The 15309-nt window shown below is 38.5% G+C and overlaps 1 protein-coding gene across 18 annotated transcripts in view; it reads left to right on the forward strand.

Annotated features, from left to right (window-relative positions):
* The window catches only part of LOC110459072 (protein phosphatase 1 regulatory subunit 12C-like), a 103886-nt gene extending 99368 nt beyond the window's left edge, over positions 1-4518 (forward strand). For 17 of the 18 annotated variants that reach the window (XM_021511128.1, XM_021511125.1, XM_021511129.1 and 14 more), the window contains one exon: positions 629-4518. In XM_021511128.1, the coding sequence (XP_021366803.1) occupies positions 629-715 (87 nt within the window). In that variant the 3' untranslated portion in view covers positions 716-4518. The remainder of the gene's footprint in view (positions 1-628) is intronic. The other variant, XM_021511126.1, reaches the window with a different exon arrangement.
* Positions 4519-15309: the final 10791 nt, after the last annotated feature.

Below are 15309 nucleotides of genomic sequence, written 5' to 3' on the forward strand. Positions count from 1 at the left end.
GGGGGGGGGGGGGAAGACGAGAATTACACATGGAAATGCATGATCTAGCTGGATAGTATGATTTATAGTGTATTGTAACAAAGTGACAATTCCATAGTGTTACAGTATTATTGATAACTGTTTTCATTGTTTCACTAATTTTAAGAAGTTTTATTATGCAGTCAGCCTGCGTTTGTATTAAAAAAAATGTTGGAAGTTATTTTAATTAACAAGCACACATGTTCATGTATAGACTAGTATAGCAATATTCTTAATATTTTAATTCTGATAGATTGATGTTATGTTGCTTGTTCATATATCCATCTGATTGAAGTGTATTGTGTTCTTAAGTTTCTTATCAGTTCATAATTATACTTTTGTATTTTTTTTTCTCATCAAAGCACAGAGACTAAAGTCAATGTCTTGTCAAGGGAGATAACTCTACTACATTAGCATATAATACTACCATAATTATAATCTATCACTTGTATGAACATGTAGAGGTGTAACAATAAAAATCAGCACAAATACGTCATTATATTTTGATGCACATCATTAACAAACTTTTCAATCAAAATAAATGAAATACAGGTGCAATCTGATATATGCCTTGTCTTGTACACTCAGACTTGATCTTTGATTTTTACAGAAAATGGATCAACTTAGAGATGATAACAAGCGCTTAAAAGAGGAGAATGGTGCGTTAATCCGAGTGATAAGTAAACTGTCAAAGTAGTCTTTCATGTGACTGGTCTGGTCAGTGTTTTGCCAACCAATCAAGACTACAGCAACTTTAACGGAAGGTGCAATGTTCTTAGGGAATGCAGTGGCATTTTGCATTACAAGGAGTGAATGCATGTGTGTGGACGTTGATTTGGGTGGTCCTCGGCACAATATGGAGAGAAACATTCTCTAAGGTGGAGACAGATGCATGGACGAACACTTGGATCTCGGCATGTAAGGGGTGTAATATTGACGAACAGTCCCGAGGACATCAACCCCTCGGCATGTAAGGGGTGTAATATTGACGAACAGTCCCAAGGACATCAACCCCTCGGCATGGCATGTAAGGGGTGTAATATTGACGAACAGTCCCGAGGACATCAACCCCTCGGCATGTAAGGGGTGTAATATTGACGAACAGTCCCGAGGACATCAACCCTAGCTCCTGCCTTGACATGTTCCGATACAGGAAAAGCACAGCTCCTGCAACCCAGTTTTATCACATGCTGTTGGCGGCGGTTTGACACGTGTACCTTATGTCATTTGGGATATGCTGCCAAAGATGTAGGGTGCATCTAGTTACATAGATGACACATTGGATGTTGAAACATGCAAGATTGTCATGGTGATGGTCATGTGCGTACAGTACTTTTCAAGCATTTTGATATATATGAAAATATGTCAAACTGAAATGTACATGCTTGTCATAGTTGGATGATAGAAGTCACCATACATTCTTAGACGTTGGGAGGTAATGTAAAACTGCAAATTAACATGCTTGTCATAATCAAATGACACGGATGTTAATGAATATTTAAAATGTATCAAAAATGTTCTTACCCACGACATGTTTTATCAGAAAAATGTCATATCATCGGTCGTCATCTCTCCAACTGACTATTAATTTAAGCTTATTTTTTAATTTTCTGGGTCACTTTCTACGTTTTTCTCTGTCTCCTTCCTCTTTGCGTGTGGTGTATAAGACGACAGCTGCAGTAGGAGGGGTGGGATTTAGCCACACTTTAACTCTCGTCAGTAGTAGGTGAAGTCTACAGGTACACATGTAACGTACCTGTTATATTAAGCTGGGCATAAATATGTATATAGCTTTATAATAAATAAACTATAATATATCTGTATAGGAACTATATATGTAAATTAATATTGAAGCTATAAATAGAATTTATAATAACTATTTGCTATTATTATTATTATTATTATTATTATTATCATTGCTTGACAGAGGTAAAGTGTGTCTAGAAATCACCTTTTGTTACTGTACCTGTCAAACAAGTCTACATCATACCTACCACCGTGGTCCCTAATGTAATATGGGGTCATATCTATTACATGTATTTGGAGTTTTGGTAAAGAGAAACCGATATAGCCAAAATGGGTTACAGAGTTTGGTGTTTAAGAGAACAATTCCTTACCAAGGTATATAAATATGGTTTCTTGTTTGTTGAATATGCCAGTATGTAAGATCAAGCACATAATAATTTATTAGCATCAAAATATTTATACACGATGGTCTGGGCACACTTTTTATGGGATTGGCTCTGAATTAATGAACACTATTATAGTTAAAAGTTTTTATAATATATTAGTTTTGAAATAAAAAAGACTTTTTACTTTACTGTTAAAGACTGCTGAAATTCTTATCTATATTCTGTCTAATTGTTCAGAGGGAACAAGATCCTTATTTCCTGAATGTGCATCTGCTTGTTTCTTGATACAAGAACGTTTCTAATAATAAATTTAAATACAGAAAATATCCAGATAAAGAAAATGTTTGGAACATTGATATTTCTGTTTTCAGGAACGTCAATATTTGAAACTAAAGTATGTAAGAAACCAAGCGATTGTAGTGACTGTGATTTATGTACACAGGGTAAAGGAAGATTGGATATTTTTTAAAATTGATATCCATAAATCAATACATGTTTACGTGTACCAGTCCTTTAGTCTCAATGTCTGTATAAATATTAGTGTTAATGTGGTCTGTTAGCTACCGGTAACTGGTTAGCACTTTTGGGGGGTGAACAATTCTCTACTTCACATATGATACAGAAGAGTTTTTGTGATTGTCTGATGCACATTTTGGTTTAATAGGTTTTGCCCTTTTTGTTTTTTCCCTGTTTTAGAAATGATATAGGAAACTGCTGGTACATCCTTATTTAGTGATAATGTTTTTTTCTAAAAGTCAAATTGCATAAAAATTAAGGTTTACATGTGTGTTTTATGATGGTAATCATTATGATACCAATATTTTTTAAAATTAAAAAAAATAATTCTTAGATCATTTGGCCGGAACAAGTTATCATAAAAACATACTTGTCTGAACTACAAAATATTTCAAATTGATATCACTTTCATATGAATGCGTGAAGTTTCAGCAGTTACCAAAACCCGAAAGTTAGTTGCAACAGGCAGACTTATTTTCATACTCCTTATAGTGATTCAAATGTTTTCCTTGATGAGGGATTTAGTTAATGAAGTTTGATATAATGGGGTCCTGAGATATAGAGGGATAATATAAGGTCACTGTAGGTCACTGTACAGTGTCTCAGAGGTCAGAGGTTACTATGGGATTATTATTGGATGCTAGTGACAAATGGACGACCTTCACTGATCAAGATTGTAGGGTTGTGAAGGTGAGGTAGAAGTAAGTACCGTTTGATGGACATCCAACGTTGAAAAATGAAAAATGAAAATTACACCCCTTGATTAGATTTTGTTGAGCTAAACCTTTTGACCTCTGAGATAACATGTCCGTAACTGAACAGGAACAACTATACCATATATAACAATAAGATTAACGAACGCTAACCTCCATATACATATTTATGTATCGTTATGTAGCCCCAATGTCAAGCTAACTCACTTAAAACATGTACATGGAAATGTTAACAGGTGACCCAGATAGTTCATTGTTTGTTGCCTATTTAAGTCTTTAAAACGTGTATGTATTCTTGTATAAGATTTCACAATGCAGTGTACAAGGAAAACGTAGATATCCTTTGTTTTGAGAGTAGTAGTCAGTAATGTATCAGCTGCCTGTTAATAATGGCACTTGTTAAATTGATGTGGTCTGTACAATCACATGTGTACGACCCAGGACAGTTTTCTCTTGGGGATGCATCAGAAACAGTCGCATGACTTCACGTTGACCAATCAGAGGGGAGGATCAATGAGATAGTGCTGCATATGTCTCCTCTCTTTCCATGTTAAAATATGGTGCTAATATTCGCAAAATACATTGTACTTCTTTCGTGTTTCCATGGCAACCACATGTATATCATGATTTTGATTTTTTAGTGTGTTCATAAATACCTTGTAATTTTTGATTGATTGTGCTCATTACACTTGATAACTTATGTATAGACAATGCTCAGCCTTTTGAAAGGATATAATCCTGTTCGTAACATGCCATAGTCAGGTTTGTGTAAATGTAAAAGTTTGGGAGTTTCCTGATGATTCATTGGACCAGGTTGACCCCTGACCACCGACCCCATATTACCATATTTTATTTGAACATGATGCTATGGACCCCAACATCTACTAGATTGAATCATTCCCTCCTAGCTACCACCTGTGTGGCATTACATCAGAAACTAAAATATGTTAATTCTATTTCCGAAACTAGTAACTGGTCGAATAATTTCTCAATGCTGTTTAGCATTGTGTGTGAAAACATGTATTATATTTGGTTAAGTAGATAAAATAAATTAACTGTTGCCAGGCAACTTACTTTTAACTGGAAACCTGAATTTTAAAAGTAAATAAAGTAGTGGCTAATTGCAATTTGACAATGAAGGAAAAGAATGTCCAAATACCCAGACTATATGATTATTGTCGTAGTAAAGTTTCATTGGTGAAAAAATACATTTGTGATTTAAAAACAAATATTTGTATGTGGTTCTGACTAAGGGAAATAGTGAAAAGTAGTCTTCACTCAGCTATCCAGCCATCCATCATTGGGGCGTCCAAAGATTTATCAGAAGAACAAATTATATCAAGGTCTGTACAATTCCACTTCCAGTATGAGATTAAACATCTGTAGTCATTTGTACATTTTTATAAATACCTGTACAGCTATTTAAATCATGTGAGAAATGCCAATTGTAAATAATAAAACCTGTAAATATATATATAATGTACATACAGTCACCTCGGGACATGTAACTGATAGATATTAGTCTTAAACCCTAAATATGCATTATGTTTCTAGTAATGTTTGATAACAATTGTACATGTCTATATTATGAATATATATATTTTGATCTCAGATATTATGGCTTGTCAAAGCTCTATTTTCCAAATATTATATTTTGACAAATTGTACGTTTTTTGAATGCAAGTGATGGCCATGTTTTTGGTGGTGATGGCCTCTTCCTACACTGACTGTGCCCAGTGCCCCCTACTGCCAAACCTTGCTGGGCTTCACATAAAAAGGTGTATCATTTTGGTAGTGTTTCTCTGATACAGACAACTTACTTTACAAGTTTCATGTGGCATGTTACTGTCATATGTGGCAGTATAATGTCCCAGTTTTGTCTGTAACAGACAGACACTTGTACATTGCTGCAGGTTGTACTCTTTATTAACCAAAACTCCATAAAAGTTGGTATAGTCATGTCTTGTACTGAATTTGGTACTTGACTCTTGACCGTAAGCATCAGTTTTGCAACTGCAAAGGTCCAATTTGGTCTGGGTCTTTGATTCACCTTTTGTGATCTTTGACCTTTGATGACATCTGACCTTTGCAGATCTGCCTCCTTAGGTGACATGTTGGACTTAAGGCCTGCTTACAATGTTGAAAGCTAAGTCACCATGGTAACAAGATGGACTGCACACAACTTACATATATCGTTACCATTGTTTGTTAAAGCACCAGATCTTTGAGCTGATATGACCTTTGACCTTGTCTTAAGGGGCCTGGGTCACTGACAGAACTATCTGTCAGTGATCTTTGACCTTCAAGACCAGGCCTCTGTGCCCCTCTGGGTGACATGTTGGATCCAGAGTCTGCTCAGGATAGGTGACCTTTGACCTCTGGCCGTTTTAACCCCTCAAGATCCCTGACGTTGATTGTTGTTGTTTATTTTCTATTGTTAATTGTTGCCATTTATTGTTGATACTTTTGCATGCAGGGTTTATGACCAAGTCTACACTGTCATTCCCTATGCAACTGTACAATATTATATATTTATTGCTTGTTGGTTAACGTTTTTTGGGGGCTTTTCCCTGCCTTTATTGTTTGTGTTGACAACTGTTCGACATAACGGACACCTACCACCATCGCTTACTGGCTCATTTTAGAGCTTTTCGCTGCGGAGGCATAGTGGTGTTTTCGTCTTGGATGGAAGAATGGTAGATGTATTACTAGGTCGAATAGGTGTGGTAGCCACTTGTTTTGTGTACAGGCATCTGGTATGGTAGCACAGCAACACAACTGAGTATCCGTTGCAACCAACTGTTAGCTGAACTGAACAACCGATATCAGGTTGTCTTGGATTCTTTTGAAACATCTGTTCTTGTCCCTCTCAGCAGAACCAGGTGTGTTGGCAGTTGTTTGGTGTTGTACATTATGGCGCCCCTGTTGTCCGTCATGGTGACAGAGGACGGGGGAGGTCTGTCCTTCGGTGACATGTTGGACCCAAGGTTTGTACAACACTGACGGCTGTGCTATTTAAGATAATGCCTGTTTGGTCAGACTGACCTTAAGTTTGCTATCGCTTGTTGTCTGTGCTAGGTTTACCGTAGTATTCAGGGTAGATAGCTTATGTAGCAAGGTCAGTCTCTCAACCTTATTTCCTTTCTTCTGTTTTCTTTCTCAACTTTTTCTTCCTTTTCCATCTTTTATTGAAAATTGACAATCTTGAATCAGAAGCTATTTTTATGCTGGATATTTGCTTAACCAATTATTTTTTTTAATTCTAAATCTTTGTTAGTAATTTTCAAAAAATATAAGATATGAATAGATGGTATAAACTATCACTGGGTATCTCTGGTAAGAATGCTGATATCACAGCCTTTGTTGTCCACCAACTGTCAGTCTACTCCACAGGGGAGCTAACTCTGGTCGTGGAGTTCTGACTGGTAGTGGACGATGTTGGTGTATGTGTTCCACAGTGACAGGCTGGACTCTGGACATGCATCCTTACTTCAGCTATTCCTCAATAACTAAAGAATGTGTTGTTGATAATTATCTATTTATTTGGTCTAACTAAAAACAGTATTAGAAAATTTAAAGAATTTTCTTCCTTTCCTTTCTGAACGTGGTGGAAGTAATCTCATATTCTAGCTTTCTGTAAATTCCTAGAACACTTTGTTTTAGTTATTTGTGCAGGAATACAATTTTTGTAAAGATATTTTTCGCATACTAGTCAAACTGTGATCCACACTCCATGGATGTATTTATAGGATGAAGAAGGTAATATAGGGAGGCTGTATTTCCAGGACATGAAGGGTCTCACTTAAGCATTCCAGCTGTGACAGGTACAGACCAGTGTCGTACATATCTGCTGTCTCCCCCTCCTAGTTATAGCCAATAACAAAAACGGCGGATCTTAAACTACATTGATTCCCATGTTTCAGGATAAAAAAGGATTTGATACTAATAGAAAATAGTATTTATAGACAATTGTTGATTTCATTGATAATAAAGTATTCTTAACCCTTTCACCCCTATGTAACTTTAGTAGACTCTACCATGCATTGATATGGATGAGTCCATTATGGTCTACAGTGGTGAAAGGGTAAAGTGACCCATCTAAAAGGCTGAAAAAGTTGATTTATATGATCTAAAACTCTAAAACTATAATATTATATGCAGTATTCGTTACACCGAAGAAACAAGCATATTTTGTTTGACAGATTGAAAAAACCTAATTATTATACAGAATAAGAGCGGAAATTAACATCTGAACTATTTTGTAAATCCAGATTGAAGGGAGACAACCCAAAATTAACATTATGGCTATAGATTGACATTAACTGGTGCACAGCCTGTAGATAATGTGTGATAAGTTAGAACTGATTTTTATATACAATGTAACATGTGTCAAGTAATACAGTGTAACATTTATTGTTCCAATTAAATAATAGGATTGTTATATTACCTTGGATGTAAGTAAGAGTGTGGCTCAAGTACGGGTCAGTTTCCAAACATCAGAATTTCAGCATTTACAGAGTTTTATGGGGGTTGTTTTACATGGTGGCTTGTGCCTAAAACAGTATTATATATAATTTTGTTTTGCCCTTTTTCTTTCCCTTAATGATGTTTACACACATTGTGCTATATATATATCTAGCACGGCCAGTGCTGTATGTAGGTCACGATGACCTTTGACCTAAATCAAACGCATAGGAACTAACTCTTTTGGAGCGAAACTATGCCGTATAAATTGCCAAATTTGTGATAGTTCGGAGACAATAGCCAACATCAAAGGTGTCTTTCATGGAGAAATTAGAGTAAGCTCCTGGTATTGATGGAGCTAGGACTGATGATGCTTTGGGTGTCGCAAGGACAAACTTACAGTGTGCAGCAGGCTAAGACACCTGAGGCTACACAATGTTGAATTATGCATGTAGATAAAATTTAGCAAATTTTCTAGAACTTAGTTTATATATTATTAATGTGGTTGCCATGGAAACCTTACGCTTAAAACTACCTTCGTGCATTTACATTTTGTAAATACCTACTAATTATGTGCGAAAGAAAGTGGCTAAGATTGGAATGTTTATACCTCCTATGGATATCTGGTCATGTGATAAGTCATGTGATGATGCATCGCCCAAGGAAATGTTTTGTATGCTGCGAGTGCCAGTCTACTTCCTTTGCATGTTGTGAAATATAGAAATTGTAATCAATTCTGTATTGTACTGATTCCTGACTATTTGTGTAGGAAAATAGCTGTGAAACTACTTAATAAAAATAATTTAAATTCAAAGGAGTCGTTGTTGTCTTTAGTCTGGTTTTTGTTATAGTTAAGATATACACTGTGCTTCTGTCATCAACATTACACACATAATATATTCTGGCAAGGCATTTATAATTTTCAGTCACTATATAGATAAGTGTGAATTGCCATATTTTCATAATACATTATTTTACCACTGACATAATCTGTTATTATATTCAAAACATTTTCATGACAAAGTTTTAATTAGTTTCTGAAAATTGAAAGGTTAGATGAAGGTTAACAAGCTTCCAAATAAAGTGAGCGGCAAAATAATGATAAATGGTGACAGACCGCCAATTTGTTGAGGTATCCCTTTTGAGTTTGGAGATACCAGATTTGATCACTGCAATATGTCTTTTACTGTAGCACAAGGAACTATATATATTCAATTCAGCATTGCTTTCTGTGTACCTACTGTAGTGAATGGCGAGCTTTGATTCACATGTGTACCTACTGTGGTGAATGGCGAGCTTTGATTCACATGTGTACTGACTGAAGTGAATGGCGAGCTTTGATTCACATGTGTACCGACTGTAGTGAATAGCGAGCTTTGATTCACAAGTGTACCTACTGTGGTGAATGGCGAGCTTTGATTCACATGTGTACAATTTACAATTGTAAAATGAATGTTTGTGACACGAAATTATTGTAAATGAAGGGGAATAACTCTTAAAACCATACATACCGGGTAAAGGAGGTATCGTACACTAGGACCTGAGAATTTGTTACAGGTGTATTTGACTAAGGTGTTGAGAGTAATTTTAAACGTTTTGGGACTTAAGATCAATTTTTGGTAAAAATGCCACCCCAATGATGATAAAATTCCTGAAATATCCTCTAATAAAGGTGTTATGCTACATTTTGATAGATTATGACAGTTAACCTCAACTTTGAAGTGAAAGTCTGGTAATACCTGTGAAACATTACTAGACAAATAACGCTATAAAGTTGTATATATGTCTCTGACAATCGTTTTTATCTAAACGTCTCTTTCTATGAGATCTATAAATAAATGAGTCGTATTTCACCAATTGTGGACGTGTTACTTTGGAGAGTGAGGGTACACGCTTGCATTGGGGAAAAAACCTTGCATAATATGACTGGCTTACAGAAAATAGGACATCAGCTAAAGACGGCATGTTGATGGGGGGAAAAAAGGTGTATCATGTGAGAAAAAGATTTGGTTGTGCAAAATAGCATAATTTAATAGTTTGATTGTCGAACGCAGCATAGCCTCACAGGCAATAAAGTAGCCAAAGTTTCCTCAAGCCCTGACACACCAGACATCTATCTGTCAAAATGTCTACGTATGGTGTTAGGGCCAGAGGAAACTCGGGCACACCAGACATCTATCTGTCAAAATGGCAACGTGAGGTGTCAGGGCCAGAGGAAACCCGGGCACACCAGACATCTATCTGTCAAAATGTTAAAGTGTTGTGTCAGGGCCAGAGGAACCTCAGGCTAACCAGACATCTATCTGTCAAAATGGCAACGTGAGGTGTCAGGGCCAGAGGAAACCCGGGCTCATCAAACATCTACCTGTCAAAATGTCTCAGTGTGGTGTCAGGGCCAGAGGAGACTCGGGCTCACCAGACATCTATCTGTCAAGATGTCAACGTGTGGTGTCAGGGCCAGAGGAAATCGGGCTCACCAGACATCTATCTATCAAAATGTCAACGTGTGGTGTCAGGGCCAGAGGAGACTCGGGCTCACCAGACATCTACCTGTCAAAATGTCTCAGTGTGGTGTCAGGGCCAGAGGAAACCCGGGCTCACCAGACATCTACCTGTCAAAATGTCTCAGTGTGGTGTCAGGGCCAGAGGAAACTGGGGCTCACCAGACATCTATCTATCAAAATGTCAACGTGTGGTGTCAGGGCCAGAGGAGACTCGGGCTCACCAGACATCTACCTGTCAAAATGTCTCAGTGTGGTGTCAGGGCCAGAGGAGACTCGGGCTCACCAGACATCTATCTGTCAAAATGGCAACGTGAGGTGTCAGGGCCAGAGGAAACCCGGGCTCATCAAACATCTACCTATCAAAATGTCTCAGTGTGGTGTCAGGGCCAGAGGAAATCGGGCTCACCAGACATCTATCTATCAAAATGTCAACGTGTGGTGTCAGGGCCAGAGGAGACTCGGGCTCACCAGACATCTACCTGTCAAAATGTCTCAGTGTGGTGTCAGGGCCAGAGGAAATCGGGCTCACCAGACATCTATCTATCAAAATGTCAACGTGTGGTGTCAGGGCCAGAGGAGACTCGGGCTCACCAGACATCTATCTGTCAAGATGTCAACGTGTGGTGTCAGGGCCAGAGGAAATCGGGCTCACCAGACATCTATCTATCAGAATGTCTAAGTATGGTGTCAGGGCCAGAGGAAGCTCGGGCACACCAGACATCTATTTGTCAAAATGTCTAAGTGTGGTGTCCGGACCAGAGGAAACTGGGGCTCACCAGACATCTATCTGTCAAGATGTCAACGTGTGGTGTCAGGGCCAGAGGAGACTCGGGCTCACCAGACATCTACCTGTCAAAATGTCTCAGTGTGGTGTCAGGGCCAGAGGAAACTCAGGCTAACAAGACATCTATCTGTCAAAATGTCTAAGTGAGGTGACAGAGGAAACTGGGGCTAACCAGACATCTATCTGTCAAAATGCCTATGTGTGGTGTCAGGGCCAGAGGAAACTCGGGCTCACCAGACATCTATCTGCCAAAATGTCTGAGTGGGGTGTAAGGGCCAGAGGAAACTCGGGCTCATCAGACATCTATCTGTCAAAATGTCTAAGTGTTGTGTCAGGGCCAGAGGAACCTCAGGCTAACCAGACATCTATCTGTCAAAATGTCTAAGAGAGGTGACAGAGGAACCTCAGGCTCACCAGTCATCTATCTGTCAAAATGTCAAAGTGTGGTGTCAGGGCCAGAGGAAACTCAGGCTAACCAGACATCTATCTGTCAAAATGTCTACATGTGGTGTCAGGGCCAGAGGAAACTGGGGCTCACCAGACATCTATCTGTCAAAATGTCTACGTGTGGCGTCAGGGCCAGAGGAAACTCTGGCTCATCAGACATCTATCTGTCAAAATGTCCAAGTGAGGTGACAGAGGAAACTCGTGCTCACCAGACATTTATCTGTCAAAATGTCTTAAGTGAGGTGTCAGGGCCAGAGGAAACACTGGCTTATCAGACATCTATCTGTCAAAATGCCTACATGTGGTGTCAGGGCCAGAGGAAACCCGGGCTCACCAGACATCTTTCTGTCAAAATGTCTACGTATGGTGTCAGGGCAAGAGGAAACTCAGGCTAACCAGACATCTATCTGTCAAAATGCCTACATGTGGTGTCAGGGCCAGGGGAAACTGGGGCTCACCAGACATCTATCTGTCAGAATGTCTAAGTATGGTGTCAGGGCCAGAGGAAATCGGGCTCACCAGACATCTATCTGTAAAAATGTTAAAGTGTTGTGTCAGGGCCAGAGGAAACTGGGGCTCACCAGAAATATATCTGTCAAAATGTCTAAGTTTGGTGTCAGGGCCAGAGGAAATTCGGGCTCATCAGACATCTATTTGTCAAAATGTCGAAGTGAGGCGACAGAGGAAACTCGGGCTCACTAGACATTTATCTGTCAAAATGTCTTAAGTGTGGGGTCAGGGCCAGAGGAAACTCGGGCACACCAGACCTGTATCTGTGTCTAGGTGTGGTGTCGGGGCCAGAGGAAACCCTGGCTCACCAGACATCTATCTATCAGAATGTCTAAGTATTGTGTCAGGGCCAGAGGAAAATCAGGCTAACCAGACATCTATCTGTCAAAATGTCGCAGTGAGGTGACAGAGGAAACTGGGGCTCACCAGACATCTATCTGCCAAAATGTCTGAGTGGGGTGTAAGGGCCAGAGGAAACTGGGGCTCACCAGACATCTATCTGTAAAAATGTTAAAGTGTTGTGTCAGGGCCAGAGGAAAATCAGGCTAACCAGACATCTATCTGTCAAAATGTGGAAGTGAGGTGACAGAGGAAACTGGGGCTCACCAGACATCTATCTGCCAAAATGTCTGAGTGGGGTGTAAGGGCCAGAGGAAACTGGGGCTCAGCAGACATCTATCTGTCAAAATGCCTACATGTGGTGTCAGGGCCAGAGGAAACACTGGCTTATCAGACATCTATCTGTCAAAATGCCTACATGTGGTGTCAGGGCCAGAGGAAATTCGGGCTCACCAGACATCTATCTGTCAAAATGTTTATGTGTGGTGTTATAATTAGCGCCAGAGGAAACTCGGGCTAGCAATATAGTAGATCAGAAAACACATTACTTTACATGTTGGTTTGAAAGAATATATATAATCAGCAGGTGCTGTGTTTTTTTGTGTATTGTGCTTGAATTGATAGCCCGGCGTTCGTTAATGTTTCACTCCACATTTTCTCATCTCATCCTGTTTTCCACAATACATGTAACACATGTGTTGGCAAATTCTCAATCTGATTAGAAATTAGAAAACAAATGTTAATTTATCACATTTGGCATTCAGACGTAGTGCATCCTGAACATTTGTATTTTAATCAGATTGACAATTTCTTGAAAACAATTTGTAATCGACGTGTTTGCGTAACAGGTCGAAAGATTTGACCGTCATCCAGAACCAACGTGACAAAAACGGAGAATTTGGCTATAAACGATATATAATTGTAGTGATAATAAACTCATTTAAAATTGATTAGATCATATTTTGTTAATCAACAAGAATACAATATTATATTAATATGAAAAGGCAAAGCCTTAAAAGAGCGTAGCTTTTGTTGATCCCCGATATTTACTGATTCAGGATACTGCTTTCAGAATGAGATAAGATAAACCTTTTTTAAAGTCGGGAAGTCGAGGAATAACAATAAAAACACAAACTCGACCGACATAACAATAGGGGAGACCGGGGCAAGTTCGACCCCCTTTTTTTATTTTATTTAAGTCCGTTCTGGAAAGTATTGCAGCACGTCCGTTTTTGAACATTATTTAACTTTTCCTGTCGGAAGATCGGATGGCCGAACAAGCCCCATGGGGTAAGTTCGGACAGGCATTCGGGTAAGTTCGGCCCCCATTTAGATCATTTACCACTTTGTATGTGTAACATGGGCCGAACTTGTCACGGTATCATTGGCCGAACCTGTTCGGGCTGAAATTGATATTTCAATAAATTCTTATCGTACAGCAATATGGTAGTGAGTGATTGGCTTGGCTTTTATGTATATCATTTGAAGCTGTCAGTGTGTAACACATTTGACCGTAAAAAAGTAGCAATTCCGTTTCTACCCTCTCGCAAGTGATTTTCTCCTATTTATTCATTTTACATTAGAGTTTTCCTCGCCATTTTTTCGAAGAATGCCCAGCCAATTAAACTGCTAAGATTCTTAAAGTTGTAAATATAAGCTCAAAAACAAAGATATCAAGGGTGGCCGAGCTTGGCCCGGTCTCCCGTATGTAGATTTTTTTGTATTATTGATGATTGCTAAAAATGTATTCACAATACAATTTTTGCATCAATGACGCAATTTTCTTCAAGTCAAAGCTAAAGTAGATATTTGTTTTTGTGCGTAACGTATATGATGAGTCGAGTGGCGCAGTGGATAGCGCGCCCGTCTTAACAAAGATGGCCGGATTCAATTCCGGTCACCTGCCCGACCATGCGAGTTTTCTCCGGATACTCCAGCTTCCTCCCACGTTAAGAATTACATCCTCTGTGTGCTTCCGTCAGGGCACAAAAAGAACGATTGAGATAAGCTGGGGAAAAACTGATTGGTAATTGCTATAGAAAAAAGTGCATATTACATATTTGACGATTAGTCTAAGAAAATGTATAGAGATGTTAGTTGCAAAAATAAAATTGAAAAAAAAGAAAAGATTGTAACTGAGATTGTGGTTATATCGATATGTAGACTCAGTTACTGTTCCATCCTAAAACACCGGTTTGAATTTTAAATTTTGTAACTGTCACCAAGGTTTGACAGGTAATGATGCCAAATAAAATTAAACAGTTTCTGTCTGTAACTAGTTGGAAATCGGCATGCGTTGTGAAAAAGTAATACGTTGCTGAAAAAGGGCGTTGCACTTGGGTTGGTTGTCTGAGAATTTAATGTTGATTTCGACATAAATGCATTTTCCATTGTTTCTATAATGAGTGGTGATGCATAAATAAATAATGTTAAGACTATAACCAGACTTTCGAAAATGTTATTTATTTCGTTCATATTCTCAACAAATTGAAATCAAAAGCTAATGGAATTTTAGATGATGAAAAATGGATGTACACGTTGACCTATTCCTTTTTTTCGTATTGCAGAGTTATCTGCTCTTGTGAACAAGTATTGATTGTTACGTCATTAGTTTGTGTGAGAAAATTACTATACGTCGTTTTCTCAAAAAATTATGACGTTACTCTCACAAACAAATAACGTAACAATCAATACCTGCTCACAAGAGCAGATAACTGTGCAATACGAAAAGACGGAATTTAGTTTAATGCCGGCGTTTTTCGAAGATATCTCACAGTAAAAATATTAACAGAACCGGGTTGATAACAAAAAGGATCTTCAGAAAATATCCGCATTTTTACTTTTTGTGCATGTGGCAAAAGTTGCATGCCTGTTAGTATCTT

The sequence above is a fragment of the Mizuhopecten yessoensis genome, unplaced genomic scaffold (genome assembly GCF_002113885.1).
Source record: "Mizuhopecten yessoensis strain PY_sf001 unplaced genomic scaffold, ASM211388v2 scaffold9963, whole genome shotgun sequence".
NCBI classification, from domain to species: domain Eukaryota; kingdom Metazoa; phylum Mollusca; class Bivalvia; order Pectinida; family Pectinidae; genus Mizuhopecten; species Mizuhopecten yessoensis.